The following is a 26,536-nucleotide window of genomic DNA, read 5'->3' on the forward strand; positions in this document are numbered from 1 at the left end:
AATCCAAAAGAACATCCTAGTTGCTGATAGTAAATACAACAAATATGCAATCATGTTGACCTAACTTGTAGGTTGCGTTACTTACCTCAATTGCAAGAGGAAACAGTGAGGATTGTCTAGGTTCTACAACAGGTTTCTTATGCTTGCAGATTCTTTCCCATATTGTGGTTGAATTTGCCTGACTCTGCAGCACATAGAATATTTACAGAGATTAAAGCTAACATATGTGCTATACAAACTGCTGTATTTGTATATGATGCCTTACCTTATTCTTCCAGCAACTAATGCATTGATCCAGAAGGTAGTAAGATGGAAAGAATACGAGCAGTCCATCAGGTACTATTCGGGCAAAATTGACTGGAAAATAAAATTCACGAAACTCATCAATCAGTGGACAATGATACAGATGGAAAAAACAGTTTGGTTGATAAATTGTGTTACATACCAATAGCATTTCCAAGCTCCTGCTTGTATTCTAGAGAATCACGGGTTCTATAAGATGAGTTCAATGAGCGACCTGATGGACCAGCTGGTACAACACCAGCCCATATCTGATTTGAGGATATGACATGAGGGTTTTCCAGCCGAATGGGAAAATCTCTGAGGTGGAACCAAATTCTCTAGTCAGCATCTTTTTAAAGTCATTTAAGTTTTTTACAAGATACAATCTACAAAAAGAGACTCACAGTTTCAACTCTTGTGCAAAAGAATCCAAGGGAGATAATGTTCCAGATGTCAAAATAATAGAGCGAACACCCATTCGAGAGAACTCTTGCATGGCGATTCCGGGATTAAAACACCACCAACTGAGCGTTCTAGATGGCTTACCTGCACAATCAAAATAATGGAATATTGAATATATATATATATATATATATATATATATAGACTCACACAATTATCCTTGTAGCAGGAAGGCGTGTGTTCAATAAAAATAATCAACTCATATCCTACAATTGTGTATCTCTACCAGAAATCACAGGAAAAACATGAGTTATGCAATCAATCTTGAAATATAACATAAGTTAAAACCACAAAAATCTTTAAATGGAGTTGCACATTGTGCATCTCTACAAGAAATCACAGGAAATGAATAAGCCATAATGCTTGGCGACCAAATATAGTGGAATTATTTCTTTTGTGCCAAGTTTGATGGAAAATCTGGTATCTTTCAGGTAATTATTATCTACAGGAATAAATAAATAAATAAAAAAGGCTGGGAGGAATCACGTTTTGGCCCAACCTCTCTGTTCTTTCTCTACAGTATAAAAACTAAAAGCCTTTTTTATGCATGTCAGTAATTTATCAAATATGATTGTAATCTTTTGTGATACTTCCCCTTTGTTAATGAAGTATACATGAAATTACCTGCAAATTACATTAACTGATAACCCAGCAAGTGGAACCAGAGACCCATGATGAGCTTTCCAACAACATTGTTAATAAAGTTCTGCTACCACCAACCCATTGTCTATACTACATTATAAAGCCTAAAACTGCCAGGCCCCTCCAATATGTTCCAACAATGACACTAAGCCACTCTATTTCAAGATAATTCTAGATTCAGTAAGATATGCTCCAAACCTAAACTACATTGCAGAATTGCTCAGTATCAAAGGCAGGACAGTAATACTTTTCAACAAGACAAATTTCTTACATGAATTCCCAAGAGTTAGTTTTTATACAAAACATTAAACATCATGCAAGTATGGAATGTGTTATTTAACTTGGGCATTGCAAGTTTAAGCTGATAAATCAGGAAGTCAAAAGAGATTTTGCAAGTGAGAACATAGAGAATAGTGGAACACTATGAAATTTTGGCCCAAACATCAGAGCATGATTTTTCCCTGAATACCTTTTAAGACATCTGCAGCATTTGCCTCACCTTCCTGCACATGAACCTAAAAGGAACATAGAAAAGTTTCAATGAAAATAAAAAAACAGAAATAACAGCTAATGAAAAGGGAAACGAGATTGGCAATAAAACTCCCATCCAAGTCCTACACAATTCTATGACCAAATCATAAAATTAAAGCTTACTCGATAGAAATTCGCATGGGAGTTGTTCTTTTCTCTAAAAATTATTTGAAGGAAATCACTAATGCTTTCCAGCCTGCAACCAGTGCCTTTTGACTTGTCCTGCTTATCTTCTTCAAGGAGAACAGCTGCATCTTTGATTATATCAATGATCTTAGTTGCAGTGTCGTGTGTAACATTAAGATCAGCAAGAAGCTCATAAATGTAAGGTCCAGGTTTGGTGAATCCCAATTCCTTGGATTCAATGGGCACTTCAGCAATCCGCTTCTCAAGCTTCAAAAGAAGTGCTGCAACAGTTGAAAATTAGCTCCCAAGAAGTACGGCCATATCAATTACAAGCATAGCAACAAAATTGTAAGAAGAATAGCAGGAAGTATATATGAACATGCAATCCTAAACAGCATATAGTGAGATAATATAGGCATGGATCAAGTTGAGTTGAGGAAGAACCAATGCGTACATATAAGAATAGCAAGTGCATATTGACAGAATTAAGCAATCAGAGACCAGAATACCTCTGAGAATAGCAAAATTATCTGGATTCCATGATTTGTCATTTGATTCTTCCCTCCTTGTCACAGAAAGGTCAATACAAGATTTTGCTTCAGAAATGCAAGCTGTGAGAAGCCAAGAAGGCATGTCAAAAGAGGCTGCATCTGCACATAAGCTTTCCTGCAGCGTATTTTTTAATATAAGAGTTTAAACTCATATAACATCAAATGCAGATGACTGTCAGCAAGAAAAATTTGTTTTCTGAAATGATAACATTAAGAAACCAGCATATATGGTTTCACAAATTTACAAGAAAATTCTAATTTCCTGGCAAAGAAAACACCAATTGTTTCTGCTTACCAGGTTATGAGCTTCATCAAATATCAGTATACTGTTGTCCCAGTCAATGGCAAGAGATTTTCGATTTCCACGATCAATAAGGTAGTTATAAGGTGCAAACAAAATATCAACAACCTTGTGGAGCTCCCTTGATATGTAGTAAGGGCATCTACAAGTATTAGCAGACAGAATAATCACAAAACCATCAACGGCTACGACCTTTTAATATTATTTTTTTTTTTTGTAAAAGAGGATATTAAACCTACGGTCCAAATGTTCTTCCAATATTAACCAAATCCTCTATGTCGACAGGCTCATCTCCAAGATGGGGATTGCATTTCACATAATCTAGAATGTAAGAACAGACACATATAGACGTCAGATTTTGTTGAGATTATAACTGTATGGAAAAATAAACTTTGAGCTCAGCTGTTCAACCTCTTTATTGTATGTGATCTGCAAATGCGATCTGAAAGTGTCGGTGACATCTTAAACATTCAATAAAATATTTACTATGCTAAATTCGACCACAGTCATCACCATAAACTTTATCCATCAAATTGTTTTTTGAAAAAAAACACTTCTAATTAATTATCATCCATGAATTCACCAAATATTCACAGCATTTGAAGGATTAGAATAGCCTCTGAGTGCATGCAAGAAGTAGAGAGAAAAAAAGAAGGGTAGAAATGTAGAAGCATTTAATGTCGAATTGATGCCCAAGTCTCAGGAATAAGAAAATTAAATTTAACTTCATTCAGTGAGAAAATTTGAGGAAAGGCCAACTAACACTATGAAGAGAAGGGGAGGAAAACCGGAGCTAAATCAAGGATAAAAGAGAGCATCCTATACTTTACATAACAAGTCTCTCTATTGCAAATTACATGAATAGGATAGTATTTTACATTTAGCTAGTTGTCAGGCAAAACAAAATCAATGTTAGTATGAATGAACTATTGCAACATAGTTTAGAATCAATGACACTTAAAGAGCTATTTGGAAATAGAGTGATACTTCAATTTCATGAAAAAATGGAGTATAAAAAAAGATGAAAACTGGAACTTCATGTTCAAATGCAACATTTCTCCATCTACAAAATAGGAAAACTAGTTTTTCATTTTTCAAATTTGTATTGAATTAGGAAAACACTTAATTTACAAGTTTTCCATCGTTTTCCAAATAAAGAAAAGACATAAACGATTCTTTTATATACAAAAGGATTAAAATTATTTGTTTTTGCATTTTCATATTTAGTTAGTGTCACATTTAATTTTTATCATAAATCAAATATAAAGATGTTATTTAAACTAACAATTTAACTTTTTATGATAATTTTTTATTTGAATGAAATAAATTCTACAATTAGATTATCATGAATACAAAATATTAAGATGACTTGTAAATTATGGTTTTGTTATTCTATGAAAAATAGTTGTAAATTGTAATCTTGAGATATTTCTTATTTTTTGATGGAAACATTCGTCTTTGTTCTCAACAAATGAACATGTTTTCCAGGTTCCCAGTGGAAAAGGAAAGCTGGTTTTGATGGAAACATTCATCTTCGTTCTCAACAAATGAACACCGAATTTTCCAGTGGAAAAGGAAAACTGGAAAATGGAAAGAAAACTGAAAATAAAAAAGAAAAATAGTTTCCTATTAATATAAATAGACCCTTACTCTCCTCCCTGCATAACCAGAAACTTTTATCCATTAATTTTTAATCCAAACTAAGTTTGGGATATAACAGCATAAGTTATTGAGAGCCCAAAATCTTGATTGTGCAATGTTCATCTAGATAGAAAGTCGTCTCTTTCAAGCATTTTGTGGCTACATTACCATAATAAAACAATTGTAGATGGATTCAAGCACAACAGGAATGCACAAAGTATAATACCTGCAACACGGGAATAATGGGTGCATTGACGCTTTCCCCGTGTTTTGCAAATAAGATGGCATGCATTATTCTGTACTTTTCCACGTAGTAAGCTGACTTCCTCGTGAATGCATAACTGCTCCCGAGATCCTAATATTACCATTTTAGGCCTGCATATTCTTTAAATTTTAGCAAATTGAAATTCTAACTGAACCCAATAATCAGACTGATCCATTGAACTTGTCCTAATAAAAAGACTACTAGTACTACTAACACCACATCTATTGCAAGGAAGCCCAACACCCTTGATATCATTCAAAAAGAATATGTGAATAACTAACAACAATCCTCGATATAAAGACACTGGCTTCCACCATATGACACAAATACAGCTGACAGTAATAGACAAAAGCAACACATCAAGAACCGAATTCAATTCCATCCACTGTTAATAATTTTGACTGCAAAAGAAATCAAACCAGAAAATGAACTCCAACCTGTAGCTGCTCCTCTTCAACTCCTGAATCACTTGCCGAAGTTGGCTGTGCGTGCGTGAAGTATACACTATAGTCGGAAGATTGCGATCCTCAGATTGTGATGATGGCACAATATCCAATTTACCACCCGCAATCCGACCATTCCTTTCAATCTTACCAGTCGAAAATCCACCTAAACTCTTCCTCCAAGCCAATGTGGCACAGAGAAGGCATAGAGTTTTCCCGGTTCCCGTTGGACTCTCCAAAAGGGCATTGCATTTCTGCCATATTTTTAACAAACAGCATAAATTTGTGACTTTTAACACTGAAAAATTAACTAAAATAAGTAAATTAAAGGCTTTTTCGATAATAGGACACAAAAGGATTAAAACTTGCAAGAATTGTATTTCAGATTGAAAAATGAAACAGCTGTCAAGCATAGCTATTGAAATTAATTAATTTCTCTAATTAGTTGATTTTTGTCGTGACGGAGCATTATCAGAAGCTAAGAATGGTGATGAGTGGAAAGCTTAAGGAAGCAATGAAACGCAGCGTTCTATATTTGAGGACTTACGTTTTGGAGGGACTGTATGACTTTTTCCATGTAAACGAGCTGACAATCGTAAGCCTCGAACGGGAAATCAACGTCGATTCCCCTTATCTTGTAGGTCGGCATTTTCCTTTTCCAGGGTCTGGTTGGTTTCTCGGAAAGTTGTTGATGGTCTCCTGATTCTCTTCCCCGTTAATGAGATGGTAAGAGAATGAAAACCCTAGTAAGAAAGCGAGAGATTTTCCCGCCACTCCGCTTGTCATTAACCGTTGTCGTTTCATTATTTATTCCTTTTCGTCTTCAGTTTTCTTTTAATTGAAATACCAAGTAAAAAATATACAAACCGTTTGTTTTTATATTTAAAAAATATAAATTTTTTTTATTTTAAATTATTTTTTTATATTCTTAGATGATTTTGATATATATTATTTTAATATATTTAAAAAAAACATTTTAAAAAGCAATTGATATGATATTTCTAAATACTCTCTTAATTGAATGGTCATTGAGGATTTTATCAGATCGTATATGCTTGCTTCCTTCCAAAAACTTTAACACATCCTTTTTTGTTAATATTATTATTATTAATTATTAACAAGACACTAAAAGGGTCTGGTTAAATAAATAATCTTATTGTAATTATGAACATAGAATTTAAGCAATTGACGCCCATGATGGAGCCTATACTTGCTACCTGCCAGGTAAGGGAAATTTTTTAAATTGAATATTGGATCATTGAATGATACCATTTAGATTATGAGATTTATCCTAATTGATTATTATTTGTTAAAACAATCTCAAGACTATTAAGAACAAAGAAGAGGTAATATTTTGCAAGCAAGAGTTTGCAAAAAATGACATAAAGTGGGCATTTAGGGTGTGCAGTCTCGTTTTGTAATTGTGTGTGGAATTGTGTGGTATTGAGATGAAAAAATGCTTGGAAATATTATGAAAGCTTGCATAGAAATACACGATATGATTATTGAGGATAAAACAAAAATGAACCTTATATTTGATCGTGAACATGAAGTAAATTATTTTATCAGTGTTACATGGTGAAACACTAAAAGTACATGATTTTCTTCAAACTCATAATCGAATCAGGAATAGAGTAATTAGGTTTCTATTACAAGAAGATTTGATTGAACATTTGTGGAAACAACATAGTGATGAGTAAAATCATTAGATTTTAGCTTATTATGTTATTATAATTTTCCAATATTTTTATATTGTTTTATTTCTTGTTATGGTTGTGCTATTTCTTTGTTATTGTTGTGTGCTACAAGAACTTGAAAAGCTCTTGTGAATTGATATTAGAGTAAAATTAAATATTAATCAACAAGTTTAAAAAAACCAAGAAATTTCAACATTGTTAATTAAATATACATTAACCTGAAAATACATCAATCAAATTAATTAAAAAAATAAAACCTCTCTTTTCAATAATTTCTAACTTCTTATTTTCAAAATATGCTACAGAAATCGGATCCAACTTAGAAATACCTATTTTCATAATTTTATCTTCTTTCTCGATCCTTTCCAATTCTTATTTCTCCTGAATTTGTTGTATCATTGTAGTTTGTTGCTCTAACATAACTTTCTTGTCATGTTTCTTTTGTTCCTTAATTTTAACTAAAGTATCCTTTAATTATTGTAAGAGATTTGTTACAAATGTCTCTCTAACTTTCTCTTTACCTTATCTACGTTTAATCCATTCCTTTGTAGTTTTCTTACCATTTGGCCTATCTTGATTAATCAACGATTCACTAACTTGTCCTAAACTAACTGAATCAAGAGTAAATGGAGTTGATGAAGTAGGACTTGCACTAGCATGACCTTTTTGTTTTTTGTTTGACCTTTTGTTGTTGATTTGCAAGCTCATATTGCCATTTGGGTTCCTTTTTTTTTAAGATAACCCAACAATGTTCAAATTGAAATTGTTTGCTAATACAAAAGGCATACATTTATCGAGCATTGTCATAACCTATTTTTGGGTTATTTCCCAATTCACATTTTTTTTCTCTCTTCAAAAAAAATACAAAACAATCAAAAAATATTATAAAAAAATATATCAGCGAAAAAAGGATGCCAAAACGCTCAGAAAATGGTCAAAAATTGGTTGAGGACGTTCAAAAATATAAAGATTGAAATTTCACAGTATTTTGTTGATTAGTGAGAACCCTATTGACAAAGAAAATTCAATTTGATGAAGAAAAGTCCAAAATTAGATGTTTATAAACTCAATTAAATTTTATTAAAGGTTTAATTGAATTTCTGGAGGGTTTGATTGTAAGAAAAATTGATTTTTAGGTCAATTTAGGCTTTAATTGAAAGAAATTAAAGTTCTGGGGTCAAATTATAATTTTATAGAGTTAATTTGGTCAAATCAGGGGCTTAATTGCATAAATATTAAAGTTTAATGGCCAATTAGGGACTTAATTATAGAAATCCGAAACCAGGGACCAAAATGAAAAATGCACATACATAGAGGGGATGTAATTAAACCGAATCAGGGGACAAATTGAATAAATTAGAAGTTTATTGATCAATTGAGGGGCAAGTTGTACAAATTCAAGACCAAGGACCAAAGTGAAGAAGGCAGCCAACTTCAGGGCCGCTGTTTGATTTTTGGCAGGGATGCAATTGCATTGATTGTTAAATCAAAATTGCAATTTAAGACTTGATTGAACAAATTACAAATTGAAGACTAATTTGGACTTTGACATAAGGTTTTGCCGCCTTTTCCTTTTAAATGAAACGACGCGTTTTAGCAAAAACAGCGTCGTTTCATACATTGTTCATTAAAAAAAAGACCTAAAATTGTGTCGTTGTGAACGACACCGTACATCTTCTTCTTCCCTTGGACGTGCAGAAAATAAGGGAAGGGAGCTTTTGTTCCCCTGCGTTTTCCATCGCCTTCCCCTTTAAAAAGACGCTGACCAAAGACCTTATCTTACTTAGTTAACCAGTGGCCTCCCACATGTTGAAGAAATGGAGGAGACATGCCTTCTCGGGCAATCGTGGGGCGGCAGTACAGTGGCCGCCCCAACCATGTCTCTCCCATGTTTTCATATAAATACAAAGGAGACGAAGAAGAAAAAGGGGAGGAAGAAAAAAGACTAAAAGAGAAGAGAAGGACAGAGCAGATAAGAAAGAAAAGAGGAGGAGAAAAGGAAAGAAAAAGACAAAAAAAAGAAGAGAAAAACACAGAGGAGGGAGAGGAAGAAGAAGGAGAAGCACTGCCGGCCACCGCAGTCCCCCCACCGCAACGACAGCACCCCCACCATCAGCACAACGAGCAGCTGGTCGATGTCCGGTTAGTTGCGCCCATCGTTACCTTCCTTCTCCGGTCACCCCTCGCTGTTCATGCTGCATATGAATAGTGGAGGGTGATCTGCTGTTCCTTTTTCTTTCTCCGCCCAGCCCTTAGGCCGGGTTCGGCCCAGCCCACAGAACTGGGCCGGATCTGGCCTTGTTCAAAAAGATGTTTAAAATTTTATTTTCAAAATTTTGTGACTTTTTCATCTTTTGCTATACGCCTTTTTGCTTAATATTGGTCTATATTTTATTTTGTAAAAATACGAATTCGGTATTAAAGTACTCGGTTTTTGTCAAAACTTCCAAAAATACAAAAAAATTGAAAACAGAAAAAATGTTTTTATGCATACGGCTAGTGTCTCAAAGCTAAAAAATCATATTGTGTTTTTCATAGACCAAAAAACAATGTTTTAGCATGTATTTTGGCTTTAATAACTAGTTTATTAAAGTCAAGAGAACATTGGTCAAAATTTCAAAAACAACAAAAATTTTATTTTGTTTGTCTTTTAGTATCTGGGGTATGACATTACACGTAATACATATTCTGGATATTAAATTCTTCTTTTTAGATGCTAGAATGGTTAGGTTTTACCCAATTAAGATAAAGAACTTCCTTATTAAGAAGAGCTTTTCTTAAACCTTAGACAAACTAATAATTAGAAACCACAACAAGACTTTAGATTTTATCAGACAACAAAATAAATGCACTTTACCTTAGGTAGGGCATAGTTGGGATGCTAATACCTTCCCTTTACGTAACCAGTCTCTGTACCTGATCTCTAAGACTAGTTAGGGTTCCTAGTGACCAAAATATTAGGTGACGACTCCCATTCAAATTTTCTACTGATAAGAGACAAGAATTCCTTGTCTCTCCATATTTGCCAGGTAGACCAATACATTTTTCCTTGAGTGGTGGACGAATCATCATGATGTTGCACACGTGTGACAAGCATCATTAATTTGGTAAAAAGAATAAGAGAAATTAAAAATAATAAAAAATAACAATTTAACATGGAAATGAATATTAAAATTACCTTTAATTTTTTTATGTTATTCTAGGATTGAGACAACAATAACACCTGAAGAGGTGGATTAGATGTTCCATTAATATCAATAAAGAATACAATTTAAAACAATTAAGCACGCTAAGCATAATAAATATAATAACCAACAATATAATTAAAGTGAATAAAATAAACAAGTAAAGAAAAGAAGATTGTAAACTTGATTTTTAATGTGGACAAATCTATATCCACACCTCAAGTATCAGTTGTACTTGAATATTTTACTCTTTTACTAATTCGACAAGACTATACACCATTTGAAGACGCCCCCCCCCCCCAAGATTTTCCCCTTTGTAACAATATATCACCAATGCCAAGAGTTCATCCAAGCTCTTAAGTTCTTATAAATGTGATTTTATAGTCACAAAATACTATAAACCCTAGGTGTAAATTCAGTGTGAAATTGAAGAAATATTTTAAATCAGATAAAGAAAATAAAATGAATGATGTATGAATTTTGATATATGGGACCATTAATATATATATATATATATATATATATATATATATATGAAGGGTAAGAATACAAAAATTTATCTGAAATCACTGCTCACCAATGCCAAAAGTTCATCCAAGCTCTCAAGTTCTTGCAAATGTAATTTTGTAGTCACAAAATACTATAAACCCCAGGTGTAAATTCAGTGTGAAATTGAAGAAATATTTTAAATCAGATAAAGAAAATAAAATGAATGATGTATGAATTTTGATATATGGGACTATTACAATATATATATATATATATATATATATATATATATATATATATATGATGTATGAATTTTGATATATGGGACTATTACAATATATATATATATATATGAAGGGTAAGGATACAAAAATTTATCCAAAATCACTGCTTTTAATGTTGGTCAAGAAACGTAAACCTGATACAACCCAAGAGTTCTATAAAAATTCTAAAACAAGTGTATAAGAAAATTAAGCTAATAAATTATGAAAATTAGGGATTTGATGTTTGCAGTAAGGGAGGGATATTGACCTTTAAAATTCAGAAAATTGGTTAGCGAACAAATTTTTTAAAATAAAAGTGCAAAAATGCTAGAAAAATAAAAAAAGGTTCAAAATGTGAATTAAATTTTAATGGAAGTAATATATGAGGAAAGATAGGTACTGAGGTATAAATTAATGAATTTTGATATCGCTCGTTGAAAATCGACATTAAAAATATACCGAGACGAAGGAAATAACACCCGATAACTATAAAAGTTACTATTTGAAGGGACATAGTGAGATTTTGATAATTTTTTTCCAATAATAGGCTTGGGTGCAGCCGATCATAGGGGGATTGAGAGGGAAGAGAGGGGAAAACTCCATTTTGCTTTAAAATCCATGAGAAACCTAGAGAAAAAATCAAGAAAAGAAAAGAACTAGTGATACTAAAGGATTTAGGCAGCAAAATCACTTAGATTTAGAGTGTTATTGAAAGAAGAATTTGGGGATAGAGTGAGAGGGAAGGGGAGGCAGCAGCAAACAAGGAAGAAGAGGTGGAAATCCTTGATTTGTTAGCACGTGGAACCTAGATTACTGCTTGATTAGGTGTCCCAACCTCCATTTAACAAGTTCTTACAATATTTGTTAAGTTTCCATTGATTTTGCATCAAATTAAGGTTAGGGTTCATGATGAATTTGGGGGGAAATGAGAAATTGAATTAAATTGATATTTGTGACATGTAATAGGATAAAAATAAGTTGAAATAACAAGTAATTTTGAAAAGAAATTGGTAGTCCCTTGCTAAGTGTGAGGTCGGCCATTGATGTAGGAAGAAAGAGGGTGTTTATTTGAATATTTGACTTGATGATGTGTGATTCTATGAATTAAAATGATGAAAAATGCATTAAGGAATAACAATGAAGGTGTTAAAGAGGGTTGAGAAGAATGTTGATTGACTAGTTAATGAAAATGGACAAATATATTCTTAGAAGGTGTTTTTAACATCATCATAATGTATATATAACATGGCAAGGAATTGGTTTGAATAATGATAAGTTAAATTGGTGATGTGTGAATGGTTATGGAATTGTTGACGAAACTAGACAGTTTCGTCTCTTGATCTTCCATGGGGAATTTGGACTAGATCTCTTCACATAAATTATAGATTTGGATATTAGCTATCCAAGAAAGTTAACCTTGCTTAATTTGGAGTTTTAAAACTCCAGTTATAGGTTAATAACCAAGAGGGGTTCAGGACAGACCCTACTAGACGGTTGGTCATCTTCTCGATAACAGGTAGTTTTTAGGGCTTTAGGAGCAAAACTGGATTCTTCTCCCTTCAGTAGATTTATAACTTTGTATCTTAGCTTTCCAAAGGATTAAGCCACACCTTAAACCGAACTATATAATGTTAGTTATGGATAAAACACAAAACAATATTCGGATGAAGAATTACGCCGATTGTAATGTTGATTTGCATTTTTGTTAAAAACAAATTAAGGAAAAAGATTTAATGGGAACATGAGATGTAAATTTAAAGACATATGGATACTAACAAATGAGATGATTAAAAGAAATTATATATATTTTTTATTTAAAGGAATAAATGCTCGTAAGTAATGACATAGCATGCTTGTTAATACAGGGGGAGCCACAAGACCTAGACAACAGTCGGGGACTACCAGTCAAGCTTTTACAGTAGGTAGGTGCCCAACACCTAAGGATTTCCTTTATCTCCTACCATTTTAAATTTGCTAGGTATATAAGTGATTTGAACTTGGTGATATATATATATGTGTGTGTGTGTGTGTGTGTGTGTATGTGTGTGTGTGTGTGTGATTTAAATCTAGTAATTTATGTTTATGTGATCGGTATAAATAGAATATTGTGATGATATTGATTAGCTATCATGGAAATTAGGGTAGTTAATAGTATCAATGGGGTTTCATTGGTACCGACATTCCTCAAATTAATTAGTCGACTCTAGGTAATTAGGTGACTAATGATGTTAGTAAAAATTACTAACATCGGTATGGTTACTCCCGGTTAAGGGGAAAAAATAAATTGATTAATTATTTTGGGTCGGAAATAGTTAATGATATCAATAGGTCGTATTGGTATCAGCAACCATTTCTGGTATGATTAGCCATTTCGGGTAAGGAGGCTAATGATTTCAAAGGTTCTTGACATCAACAACTTAGATGACAAACCATATATGGGTAAGAATTGATTAACTATTCCAGGTTAAGAATAGTTAATTATATTAATCGATTGTATTGATATTGGCACTTGAATGGAATTGATTAGTCTAACTCAGTAATGAGAGACTAATGATACTAATGAGATTCATTAGTATCGGCAATTAACTTTCAAAGAATGGGAGGCGAAGTGTTAATTAGTTATTCCAAAAAAAAGGGATAAGCTAATGATATCAAGAGAAGAATATATTAGTATCAAATAAGGATTGATCCATAAAGAGATGACATTAAAATCATTTTATTCATGTTGCGATTTCTAAGATGAAATTACTCTCGATAATTGATTAGGATATTAGATGGAAAATACATATTGCAAAGAAGTCTATGTTTAAATTTTATGTGTCAGAAGAAATGTTATAACAATTATTACCTATGGTTGTTATTATTGTCGTTATTACTTTGTTATATTTATATGTACATGTTATTTGTTATTTTTAGGCCCGTTAGGGTTACGTTAGGAGTGAACTTAGTTTAACTATCTTTTGCTATGTAATTTTGTTGTATTTCAAGACATTTACCTTCTAAACTTAAAAATGTAGTATTGACCCGTAAATTCGAATGTAATTTTTAAGTACCTATTTAAACCATGCATGTTTATAGTTGTAATTTGATCCTTCACTTGAATTTTATTGTATGGTATTATTATGCATGATATAGTTGATGTAATGATAATATGTAGCATTTTAATTATGCATTATTTCCTTTTGTGAAATTAAATTTTGTAATATTATTGAATAAGATGTGTTGTGTTAATGATGATGAGTTTGGTTCAGATTGATTGAAATCCATGATGATTGGATCCGGCTGTGAATGATATAGTAAGTATAAATCTTGTATTGTCGATAACTTGGAACCTCTCGGTGCATGGAAGACTCTGCCGAAATTTTGGTAGAAATTACAGTGGATTTTTTTAAAAACATTTCCTGAAATTTCCAGTTAACTGTTGTCTGTTGTCCTAAAAATTGGGACTGTTACAAATACTCTTTGAATAGAGTGGGTTTTATAATTGAGAATCTTTGATCTCTATAGCTTACTTAATAACACTTAAGGGATTTGACGGTGTTTAAGTGTTGTGAGAATGTGAATGTATACTCTTGTGCTATAATATGAAGGTTTTAATGCATAAATATATGTATGATTGAGGATTGATGGTTTTGAAGTTGTTTTGCTCTTAAAATAACTTATATATGATATATGTTTAGATTCTCTATTTAATTATATAACTATACAAGCTACATATATGTTTATAGGAAAAACCAGTCATTTTGTAGCCGTTACTATTCTTCTAACAAATAAAACAATCGACCAGTTCAACTTAAAATCCAGATTTGACAGTTTTAAACTCGGTGAATCTTGAACCGACCAAATGCATATCAATCTTATAATGCATGCAATGTGAAGTCTGTAAATTTTATTTTAATTTGTACTATCATGTAAGATATAAAGATTTACATTTGATCACTAAAATGAATACTTAAAAACTAAGTCTTTACTTGCTCCGCATCTTAAATTTGTTGATTGATTTCTTCATTCAGTCATTCGTGCTTGTTGATGTTCTTCATACAAACCTGTTTAAAGTTATTCTTAACCAAGTATATCATTTGTCAATTTTTCATTTAATTGTTATCATCAAAATATATAAAAATATTAATATGTGACTCAAAAGTCAACATTTCAGTCATTCCACTTTAATGGTGGTTTTCAATTTAGGTAATAAGTCCAACAAATTTATCAACTTCTCTATTCATTTATTGTCATCTGCTTGAAATTCTTACTTGGGAATGATTGTTTGAATTTCCATTACTCTCTATAAAGTAAGTATATACTCAAGCCAATAATATTTTGTTTGTTGATCAACTCATGTAATTGAGTTTTTACTTGTATTTAACCATGCAAACACAAATAAAACAATCTTTATTAGATGAGAAGTTCTCACTTCTTTGTTGCCTTTTTACTGGTTGGACATTTAAATTAGAGTGTATAAAGTCATTGATTGTTTGATTAAGATCACTTGGTCGAAAAAGAATATCTTTTGACTCGCTCATAAGAAAGGTGGAAAAATAGCTTGGCAAATTTGAATCCTAGGTAAAACTCAAGTTAGAGATTTTCTATATAACATACATTTTAATTATACTTTAAAACAGCATTAATTATTGTTATAACTTAATTTTAATCCTATTTTTCTATGTATTTTCAAAAAAGCAAAAAAGTTCAAAATTCAAAAATAAAATAAAACAGATATTTCAACGAAGTTCTCATGTCGATGTGCTTGCTAGCTGTTGAATTAATCAAACTGGTAGATCCAAAATTCTCCACAACACCAGCGAAAATCGCACTGAATCCAAGATATAGGCCATATTTTAAGGTGAAAAATAATTTTTCTAAGTTATTAAATAATAAAAAGGTTACAAAGAAATATTTTGACTACATTTCAATTGATTGCTAAACTATTTTCTTATGTAGAATTGTATTAGAGCGATTGATAGAACACATGTACGTGCTTGTGTATCACAAGAAAATCAAATACCATTTATTGGCAGAAAAAATGTACCCACTCAAAATATAATGATGGCATGTAGCTTTAACATGCAATTCATATTTATTTGAGCTAGGTGGGAAGATAATGCATACGATACAAGAATATTTCTTGAGGTGATTGACAATCCAAATATAAGATTTTTGAATCCATCATAAGGTATTGAGAAATAAAAGATGGGGGTGTTATTAAATTTGAATAATTTTATTTTTGGTCTATAATAGGAATTAAGTTTTGAACGAACATTATCTTGATGCAGGGAAATATTATTTTGTTGATTTGGGATATCCAATGAGTATGGTTACTTAGGAGCATATAGAGGTGAGAGATATCATCTGCTAGAATTTCATCGATGAGGACGACCGCAAAGTCAGGAAGCAATATTCAACTGTGTCCATTTATCGTTACGATGTGTAATAGAACATACTTTTGGAGTTTGGAAGAAAAGGTGGAGAATCTTGCAAAACATGCTTGTGTTTCTTTAGAAAACACAAGTTCAAATTGTTGTCGCATCAATGACACTACATAATTACATTCGAAGGAAGTCGATCCAAGATGTTGCATTTAATGAGTTTGATCGCCATCATGATTTTGTTCCTAATGATATTTTAACCGATGTGGTTTTACGATCACAAACACGTAGGCACTAAAAGGCTTCACATATAGATTATGTTTGTGATAGCATTGCAACAAGTTTGATAAGACAATAATGGTTTTTTTTAAGTGAATAATTTTTTTTATGCCGATTATTGTTTCTACTAAATGTTATTTTTTCTATTTAAAACATAATAAATTAATTTATGTTCTTTTCAGTTATTTTATGTACAATATCAATCCCAACCATAATTTTAACCAAACATATCATGACATGATTTTGGACAAAAAAAAATTCAAACCACAATTTTAACTAAACACACATTTTATATAAACTAACCACAACAAAAGTGATTTTTTCAAAATCACTTTTATCAAACCACAACCACAATAATTATCACAAAAACAAACACCCTCTCACTTGGTCTAGAAATAATATTTTTTGACTCACTCATAAGAAATGTTGTTAAATAGCTTGGTAAATTTGAATCCATCCGAGTACAAAAAAAAGGAACTTAAGTTAGAGATTTTCTATATAATATACATTCAAATTATACTTTAAAACACCATTGTCATAACTCAATTTTAACCCTATTTTTTCTATGTATTTTCAAAAAATTAAAAAAAATCAAAAATAAAATAAATAAAGAGAAGGGGATTAAAATGGAGTGACAAAAGAAAATGAAGGACTAAAAAATAATAAGAGACAATCGAGAGACGTTGCCTAAAACATGGAAAAGAAAAATAGCGGGGGCATTCTGCACAAAGCAAGGTTGAAAATAGGGAATTAAAAGGAGGCCATAGGTTTTATCATAAAACTCTGACCGTTTTACTTTGAATTAAAAAAAACATTTTTCTTTTCCTTCATCTTCTCCCTTCAGCCGAAGCTCAGGCCACAATCCTTTCTGTGCACGCTTCTGTGCATAGCCACCAACAACCAGCAAAACCACCCATGGCAGCCAACGAACTTTCCCTCCTCCACTAACCCACACCAGCGGCTCTCTACCCCCTCGCTGTCAGCAGCCTTTCTATCAACCATCGTATTTTACACACGATTTCAGTCCCAACCCAGCTCCATCAGCGCACACACGATTGGCAAGCATTTAATTGACGAGCAAGAACAATTAATCAACTGAATTGAGAAGCCAGGGCAAGGTGCTTTGAGATTTGAAGTGGCTCCATTTTCTTGCATCAATTTTTAAAGAGGAAGAAGGGGCAAGTGCAGATGAAATAGCCGTTGCTCGACGATTATTTGTACCTTCGCCATGTTTTATTTTTTTTATAAAATGTGTAGAAATAACACTTCATAGAGAGAAATGTTATTTCACCTATTGATTTAGCAATCCCGTTGGAGTTTCTAAAAAGAAAGAAAGAAAGAAAAGCTAAAATTACTACTATTCTTGATTGAGTTCGGCGTTTTAAAATTATTTTTTTAAAAAGTTAATTAATATTTTATTTTATTTTAAATTAATGTTTTTTTATATGTTATGTTATTTTGATGTATTAATATAAAAATAATTTTTTAAAAATAAAAAAAATATTATTTTAGTATATTTTTAAATAAAAAATATTTTAAAAAAATCCAGCTTTTCATTTACAACGTTGCATGTATATATTTATATTTAAGCTATGGTCTCTTAGCTTAAATTTAATAAAACAAATCTCTTTAATCAGTAAGTTAACATTTATATTTTTTCTTGTGATATTATACTTCCGAAGCAGAATCTTATATTTGAAAAGGTGGAAAAGAAGATTGATTTCCTGGGGATAGTTATGAATTATGGAAAGAGATTTAGGCAGCGTTTGGTAACGCGGCTGCGACTGCGTTTTCAAAAAATTTTAAATTTTTTTTTGTTAAAATTAAATGCGGTTTGTACTTTTTGGATCGTTTTGATATGCTGATGTTAAAAATGATTTTTAAAAAATAAAAAAAATCATTGACATGCATTTCGACACGAAAAGCTATTTAAAAAGTACCCACAACCACACTACCAAACACACTTTTAGAAACAGGAAAAAACAAGAAGATCAAGGGCAAGCCCAAGCCCAAGCCCAGATTGATTATAAAACAGTACAGGCCCATGAAAGTTAGCCCAACTAAGCAAAACAAAATCTACACTAAGCATGGCAGTATCTCATGACAGAAAGTCCAGGTAGTAGATGTTTCTAGAAGCACAAGAAACACAACAAAAGGTCGATTCATCTCTCCTCTTCTCTTCAGACGTCCCACGTCGACCCCCACCTACACAGATCGATTTATTTTTTAATTACTCATAAAAAAATATTTATTTTTATGTCAGTGTTAGTAATTATGATATAAATACAGAAAATAATAAGAAAAAATAAAAATGAAAAATTCCACTCGCAACAACAGAATATGTATGATATGAGTTGTTTTTTATTTAAAAAAAATATTTAAAAATATTTTTTAAATTTATACATTGCACATCAAATCATTTAAAATTATAAAAAAATTAATTTAAAATTTTTTAAAATACTTTTTAAATGTAAAAATCCAAACCAAACCCTATTTTTTTTATAAAAAAAAGAAAACAGAAAAAGAGCAGCCCTCGCTTGCGCTCCCTCTTTTCATTTAAGTTAAAGCTTTACTCGTTTCGTTTCCTTTCTTATATAAGAAAAAAAAAGATTTCTAGAACCACCCGAACCCCTACCGTCGCTCCGTATTTCCATCTCCTCTTGTATTACAGGTAAGTTCGTATCTATCTCTAACCCTAGCTTAGATTTGATTTACATCATTCTAAACAGCTTTTATTAATTAGCTACCAAATCACCGATTTGGTGTTTCCTTTCTCCTGTCTCTAGAGCTTTTTATAGATCTGTGAGTTCTTATTTCTAGATTTACCTCTAAAGATTTACAATTTTTTTCATTGATTGTAGGTCTCTTGTTGATCGTGCCTTTCTCTGTTAGATTCAGCTGATTATCATTTTTTTCTTAATTGTTTCCTGTTATATTTTAGGTTAATAGTAATAATAGTAGCAAGAAGCTATTATGGTGATTAGATTGTTGATTCAATAATTACATATTGAAGTTTGTATTTTTTACAGATTTTTTGCTGTATAATCGTCTGCATTAGTAATTGAAATTTTTATATATATATATATATATGTGGATTTGTGGGTTTAAGGGTTTTGGCGGTAGTGACTCATACACTGCAGAATTGTACCTTTCTTCCTTTTTTGTCTCTTTAGGCTGTGCTTCCATAAGGAAAAGTATGAATCCGTTTTGATTGTGTGCCTTTTCTGGTTCTTGTCTTGGGTTTGTTGTGGCTTTATATTATTTACTCTGATGCTATGACTGCTTGGATTTTTATTCCTGATTCATGCATTGCCTTTTGATCTGTGATGATTATGTTACTTTTTTCGTTAGTGGCAATTAGATTTGATCTCTGGTTGTTTTGTGCAGCTTGCCACATAACTTATAGGGCTATAACCGATTTATAAATCGGCAATTATTTTTGGCAATCATGAGTGTGGTTGGTTTTGATTTTGGTAATGAGAACTGCCTTGTTGCTGTTGCGAGACAAAGAGGGATTGATGTTGTGCTTAATGATGAATCAAAGCGTGAGACTCCTGCTATTGTATGTTTTGGCGACAAACAGCGTTTCATCGGGACTGCAGGGGCTGCCTCGACCATGATGAATCCCAAAAATTCTATTTCCCAGATCAAGCGGTTAATTGGACGCCCCTTTTCAGATCCTGAATTGCAAAGGGATCTGAAGTCATTGCCTTTTACAGTCACTGAAAGTCCTGATGGATTTCCTTTAATTCAGGCACGGTATTTGGGTGAGATGAGGACGTTCACACCTACCCAAGTCTTGGGAATGGTGTTCGCAGATTTGAAAATCATAGGCCAGAAAAATCTGAATGCAGCAGTGGTGGATTGCTGTATTGGTATTCCGGTATATTTCACTGATCTTCAAAGGAGGGCTGTTTTGGATGCAGCCACAATTGCTGGATTGCATCCTCTCCGTTTGATGCATGAGACCACAGCTACAGCTCTGGCTTATGGTATTTATAAAACAGATTTGCCTGAGAATGACCAGTTGAATGTTGCTTTTGTTGATGTTGGACATGCAAGCATGCAAGTGTGCATTGCTGGATTCAAGAAAGGTCAACTTAAGATCTTGGCTCATTCATTTGATCGTTCCTTGGGTGGTAGAGATTTTGACGAAGCTCTGTTCCAACACTTCACCACCAAGTTCAAGGCAGAGTATCACATTGATGTTTACCAGAATGCGAGAGCATGCCTTAGGCTTAGGGCTGCCTGTGAGAAGCTGAAGAAGGTTCTTAGTGCCAACCCAGTGGCACCTCTTAATATTGAATGCTTAATGGAGGAGAAGGATGTTAGAGGCATTATTAAGAGGGAAGAGTTTGAACAAATTAGCATTCCGATATTGGAACGTGTGAAGAGGCCTCTGGAGAAGGCACTACAGGATGCTGGACTTGCAGTTGAGAATGTTCATACGGTTGAAGTGGTCGGCTCTGCTTCTCGTGTACCTGCCATAATGAAGATTTTGACTGAGTTCTTTGGAAAGGAACCTAGGCGTACAATGAATTCTAGCGAGAGTGTCTCCAGGGGTTGTGCATTGCAGTGTGCTATTCTTAGTCCCACTTTTAAAGTGAGAGAGTTCCAGGTAAAATCTTCTTAACTTGTTTGCTATTAGTGTTATTTTTATGATATAATATGTTGGTGATATCTTTGCTAACATGATTATAGCTTCATATGATTTTATTCACTTAGTGCTATAGCATTGGCATCTTATGTCTTCTTTCATTTAATGATGCGACTGGAACTGTGTTAATCTTTGAATTGTTTAGATGCGCAAAAAAAGAAAGGGAATTAGACTTGCAGAGTGAGGAGCCCTACTGTTTTTAATACCTGGCTGCTATATAATTTGTTTAATGAAAAAGATGAATAATTAAGGATACCAAGTTTGAGAGTCATCATGTTATCTTAGATGCATTCTTTAATTTATTGTAGATATTGCAGTTGTTATGGCTTGGAAATGTAGATGTGCTTTTCAACCTTATTATCAGTCGCTTTGTGTGACCTTCTGCTTGCCTATGTTTTGGTTCCCAGCAATCAAAATTCTATGAAGTACATTGCATGAATTGTTGACTGTTCCTTTTCCAGGTCCATGAATGCTTCCCATTTTCAATTGCTGTATCATGGAAAGGTGCAGCTCCAGATTCTCAGAATGGAGCAGCAGATAATCAACAGAGCACTATTGTCTTCCCCAAGGGTAATCCCATTCCTAGCATCAAGGCTTTGACATTCTATAGGTCAGGGACGTTCTCCATTGATGTACAATACGCTGATGTCAGTGAATTGCAGGCTCCAGCTAAGATCAGTACATACACGGTAGGAAGTTAACATGCAGTATCAAAAATTCAAAATTTTAATTAATGTGATCGCAAGGACATGGCCTAATTTTAGTATTAATCTATGTCATATGAACTTCACTTGCAGATTGGTCCTTTCCAGTCTACAAAAAGTGAACGTGCAAAAGTGAAGGTGAAAGTCCGCTTGAATCTGCATGGGGTTGTGTCTGTTGAATCGGCAACTGTAAGTCTTGAAGAGTGTTTGTGATTCTCATTGTAGTTTATTAATAATAATATATGTACCAGCCTTACTGATGTTATGCTTCTGTCAGCTTTTGGAGGAAGAGGAGGTTGAAGTTCCTGTCACAAAAGAGCCAGCAAAGGAACCTGCCAAGATGGATACTGATGAAGCTCCCAGTGACGCTGCTACTAAGGGCCCTAAAGAAGCAGATGCCAATATGGAAGAGGCAAAATCAGCTGCCGATGTTTCTGGGGCTGAAAATGGGATCCCTGAGGCTGACAAGCCAACACAAATGGAAACTGATACCAAGGTCAGTTAGCCCCTACAATTTAGGATTGTGTAGGACCTAACTACATTAAATTTCAGTTGTGGTACAGTCAGAAGCTTGGAGGAGAACATCTTTTCCTTTTGATACATTCTTTCATAGACCCAGGTTTCTTTAAAAACTTTTTCCCTGGTTTCAGGTTGAGGTTCCCAAGAAAAAAGTAAAGAAAACAAACATCCCTGTGTCAGAGGTGGTTTATGGTGGAATACTGGCAGCAGAAGTGGAAAAACTACTAGAAAAAGAGTATGAAATGGCATTGCAAGACCGGGTTATGGAGGAAACAAAAGAAAAGAAAAATGCTGTTGAAGCTTATGTCTATGATATGAGGAATAAGGTAGAATTTAATCTTTACTTTACAGCATGACTTTTTGGCAGCCTTCATATAGTCAGATGTTACAATGCTTTTGTATTTTCAGTTAAGTGACAGATACCAGGAGTTTGTCACTGACCCTGAGAGGGAGGGATTCACAGCTAAACTGCAGGAGACAGAAGATTGGTTGTATGAGGATGGTGAAGATGAAACCAAGGGTGTCTACATTGCCAAGCTTGAGGAGCTCAAAAAAGTAAGGACTCCTATTTTTCTGAGAGTGTGTGTTTGTCCACTTCTCCTTGTCCTGTGAAAAAGGGGCTGGTTGGTTATTTCTCAAGTGCATGTTTAATGATGTTAATGATTGCAGCAAGGTGATCCTATTGAAGAGCGCTACAAGGAGTACACAGAGAGGGGATCTGTGATTGATCAGCTTGTTTATTGTGTCAATAGTTACAGAGAGGCAGCAGTGTCTAGTGATCCTAAATTTGAGCACATTGACTTGACTGAAAAGCAAAAGGTAAAGACTTGTTAGATTTTTGTATGTGGTTGTTTGTTGTGGTGAAAGTGTTAACTAAAGCCATTGTCTTGGTATGTGATAGGTTTTGAACGAGTGTGTAGAAGCTGAAGCCTGGTTAAGAGAGAAGAAGCAACATCAGGACTCACTTCCCAAATATGCCACTCCAGTTCTTTTGTCAGCTGATGTGAGAAAGAAGGCTGAGGCACTTGATAGGTATTATTTCTTGTTTCATCTTTGCTTTGAGTTTTTTCTTTGCAGTTCTCTAAGCTTAGATGGGGGGGATGTTTCTGATACGGTGTGGCAACATTCAGCTGCTTTTCCTGGCCTGTATAGGGTGAGATTTTGGTCAGCATTAAGATTAGAATGTTTGTTTCTGCAGGTTTTGCAGGCCTATAATGACGAAACCAAAACCAGCCAAACCAGCCACTCCTGAGACTCCAGCAACTCCACCACCTCAGGGTAGTGAACAGCAACAGCAGGGAGATGCGAATGCTGACCCCAGTGCTAATGCTGGTGCCAATGAGACTGCAGGAGCTGCCAGTGGCGAGGTGCCACCTGCTTCTGGAGAACCAATGGAGACTGACAAGTCAGAGACTGCATAATTCAATGCAGCTACAGAATCTGTCGTATTGAATTAAGAAATTTGGTTCCGCTGTATCAGAACAACTTTTAAGGAGGCCGAGACGAACTCTTTGGTGGGCTGACATTATGTGAGGATGTGGGTCTTTGATGTCTTTCTCATCTTTTCACCTGTGAAGCCCTCCCGTCGTGTGTGGTTCACCGAATTTTATCTTGAGAGCTAGTCTCTAGAATCCGGGTTTAAAAAAAGGGGGTTTTAAGAGAGGTTTAGGCCTCAAAGGTCTTTTTGCCCTGACTTTTGTTGTGCAGAGACCGGAGTGTACTCTTTTTTGAGGGTCAGTGTTTTAAGTGCCCGCTATTTTTTGGTTTTTCCTTTCTGTAGGATGTCCTCAGCATCAAATATTGGCTTGTTTCCCCCCCCCTCATTGTTCCTAATATAAACTTTCAAGTCTTGCTTTGCCTACAAAGCAGGGTGCCTGATTCTATTTGATCTCGATCCCAAACAGTTTTGCATACGTTTTGGTTGCCTGTACTAGGAACGCGTGGTGAAGCTGTTCGAAGAAAGTGAAGAAGCAGGCTCGCTGCTGGCCGTTGATGTTAAAACATGGTATCGTGGTATTGGTGTTTAATATTATTAGCACAGCTATCTGAAAACACTAAATTTTATTTTTTTCACTTTAATGCTTTACTTGTTTTTACACTTTTTAGTCTGTCCAGTCTTCCAAGTTCAGTAAATTGTGAGTCAATATAAAAGCTGATCTGCCAATCGATTTGAAAATAATCCAGGCAAACAGATTACTTCTGACGACATTTTCTGTCCAGAAAATGACTCAAACAGCACCTTCATCGAAAGCGTCTGACTCTGCGGACTGATTTCCGCACTTTAAAGGTCCTCTCTGATTTTACCACCAACAACTTCTGACTGCATTTACCATGAGTGTCATTGCCACCTTCATCCATGTCTTGATTTTTGAGTAGTTCTCTTTGGGCTTGAAATTAAATCCGAAAATAAGATTGATAGCAATATGAATAACACTCTTGTTGGTAGCACGAAGAGGGGTAGCACGAAGAGGGAAAATTTAATTTCTACAAATAACCTAAGAAGCTAAACAATCTCACCAACATGGCTTTATATTCATGATCAATCAAAGATTTGGAAACTAAATCAAGATATGAAGGAATTTCTAAGAAACATACACCAACCCTTGACAGAGTGACGTATATCAAGATATCCTGCTCAATCAGCATCACTAAAGGCAATAAGACAAATGTAAAAACTATCTAGAAAGAATAGACCGCAACTAAAAGAATCAAATAGATATCAAATGACGTGATAAAAAACTATCAAATGTCAGTGACATGGAGATTGCATGAATTGACTGATTTGCTGAACTGTAAAAGAGATATTAGGCCGAGTAATATTGAGATAATTCAAGCTGCCAACTAATTATTGAAATAGAGTATGATCAAGAAAAAGATCCCCCTCTCGATGTCAAAGCTTAACATCATCTCCAGAGAAGAGTCCTAAAGACCAGCTAAAGAAATCAAATCCTGAGTATATTTATATTGATGCAAAAACTCCCCAAAAAAAGTATAATGAACAAAGGTCTTTCATGTGAAAACAATCATAAAGATGTTGAAGGTTCTTAGTCAATAAAGAATCAGTTCTCACAATAACAATGTCATCCATATAAATAAATAGGAGAAAAAAACTAGTAGATGACTTGTAACATTAATAGTGGACAAAATAACTGGAAAACCATACTGACTAGAGGGATGAGATACTCCAATAAGCACCAAAAAGTAGACTTAAAAGGAGGAGGCATGGAAACAGTCTTAAGAGCAATCTTAGGTAGTGGAGCAGATCCAAGAAAAAGTAAAGTTGGTCAACATCTTTCATACATATTTTGTGGCTTGAATCGTTAAAAAGATGATAAATCCTTAAACTTAGGAAGAATTGGAGCAACAAAGAAAGGTTCAATATAAGTAGAGAAGAAATATTGATTGCTAAAGAAAACAACATTTCTAAAAATATAAAATTTGTTACAGCTCAAATAATAATAAACAGAACCTTTGTAAGAAACACTATAACCCAAAAAAAATACATTTAGCATACTAAGTAGAAAGTTTATGTCGTTTATGAGAAGACAAATAGACAAAACAAACACAACCAAAAATATGAAAATCATTATAGCTAGGAAATTTATTGTACATATGATAGTATGAGGAATTAAAATTTAACACCTGAGATGACATTTTATTTATTAGATAAACTATAGTAGCAAAGCTTCGACCCATAATTTAGATGGTACAAAAGACTTAATCTATAAGGTCTTAATGGTATCTAAAAGATGACAGTTCGCAAGCTTAACAATCCTATTATATTATTGTGGCGTATAAGGATATGAGAGATGTGAGACAACATTTTTTTTATGTAAGAAATCATGAAGTTCATGAGACATATATTCCCCACCCGAATAAGATCTCAATATCTTAATACAAGTAGAAAATTGAGACACACCCAGATAAACCGACTGTAATCATTAATAAATATCACAACGTACTTGTAATAAGCATGAGGAATAATTGGTGTAATTGTAAATCCCTGGTTATAATTTTTCTGGGTTATTAAAATATGAGAAATTTAACCGATAATAAAATGGGTTAAATTAAATTAAAAAACCTAAATTAAGATAAAAATGGTGGAATTAATGAAATAAAAAGTGAATATAGCA

At 33.4% G+C, this 26,536-nt stretch overlaps 2 protein-coding genes across 2 annotated transcripts in view; one reads left to right on the plus strand and one right to left on the minus strand.

Moving 5' to 3' along the window:
• Positions 1-6,006, minus strand: part of LOC133681493 (regulator of telomere elongation helicase 1 homolog) — a 17,183-nt gene extending 11,177 nt beyond the window's left edge. The window contains exons 1-12 of the mRNA XM_062104545.1: positions 5,792-6,006; positions 5,239-5,498; positions 4,763-4,911; positions 3,135-3,216; positions 2,890-3,037; positions 2,553-2,709; positions 2,041-2,324; positions 1,856-1,901; positions 687-828; positions 446-600; positions 266-357; positions 38-184 (exon numbers count right to left, since the gene is read on the minus strand). Of these exons, the coding sequence (XP_061960529.1) occupies positions 38-184; positions 266-357; positions 446-600; positions 687-828; positions 1,856-1,901; positions 2,041-2,324; positions 2,553-2,709; positions 2,890-3,037; positions 3,135-3,216; positions 4,763-4,911; positions 5,239-5,498; positions 5,792-5,893 (1,764 nt within the window). The 5' untranslated portion in view covers positions 5,894-6,006. The remainder of the gene's footprint in view (positions 1-37; positions 185-265; positions 358-445; positions 601-686; positions 829-1,855; positions 1,902-2,040; positions 2,325-2,552; positions 2,710-2,889; positions 3,038-3,134; positions 3,217-4,762; positions 4,912-5,238; positions 5,499-5,791) is intronic.
• Positions 6,007-19,036: 13,030 nt separating this feature from the next.
• LOC133671660 (heat shock 70 kDa protein 15-like) lies at positions 19,037-24,289 on the plus strand. Its single transcript, XM_062092477.1, has 10 exons — positions 19,037-19,194; positions 19,911-21,141; positions 21,642-21,869; positions 21,978-22,073; positions 22,162-22,380; positions 22,535-22,729; positions 22,812-22,958; positions 23,073-23,222; positions 23,305-23,435; positions 23,602-24,289. Exons 2-10 carry the CDS (start codon positions 19,972-19,974, stop codon positions 23,822-23,824), a joined length of 2,559 nt encoding a protein of 852 aa, XP_061948461.1. The 5' UTR covers positions 19,037-19,194; positions 19,911-19,971; the 3' UTR covers positions 23,825-24,289.
• Positions 24,290-26,536: the final 2,247 nt, after the last annotated feature.

Source organism: Populus nigra, chromosome 1, assembly GCF_951802175.1.
Source record: "Populus nigra chromosome 1, ddPopNigr1.1, whole genome shotgun sequence".
Classification (NCBI taxonomy): Eukaryota; Viridiplantae; Streptophyta; class Magnoliopsida; order Malpighiales; family Salicaceae; genus Populus; species Populus nigra.

Bases quoted from the DNA above. Each gene is read 5' to 3' on its own strand.
- LOC133671660 (XM_062092477.1), top strand. From the start codon at position 19,972: ATGAGTGTGGTTGGTTTTGATTTTGGTAATGAGAACTGCCTTGTTGCT. The intron at 22,959-23,072 runs GTAAGGACTCCT...TAATGATTGCAG, and splicing joins AGCTTGAGGAGCTCAAAAAA to CAAGGTGATCCTATTGAAGA. The intron at 23,223-23,304 runs GTAAAGACTTGT...GGTATGTGATAG, and splicing joins ACTTGACTGAAAAGCAAAAG to GTTTTGAACGAGTGTGTAGA.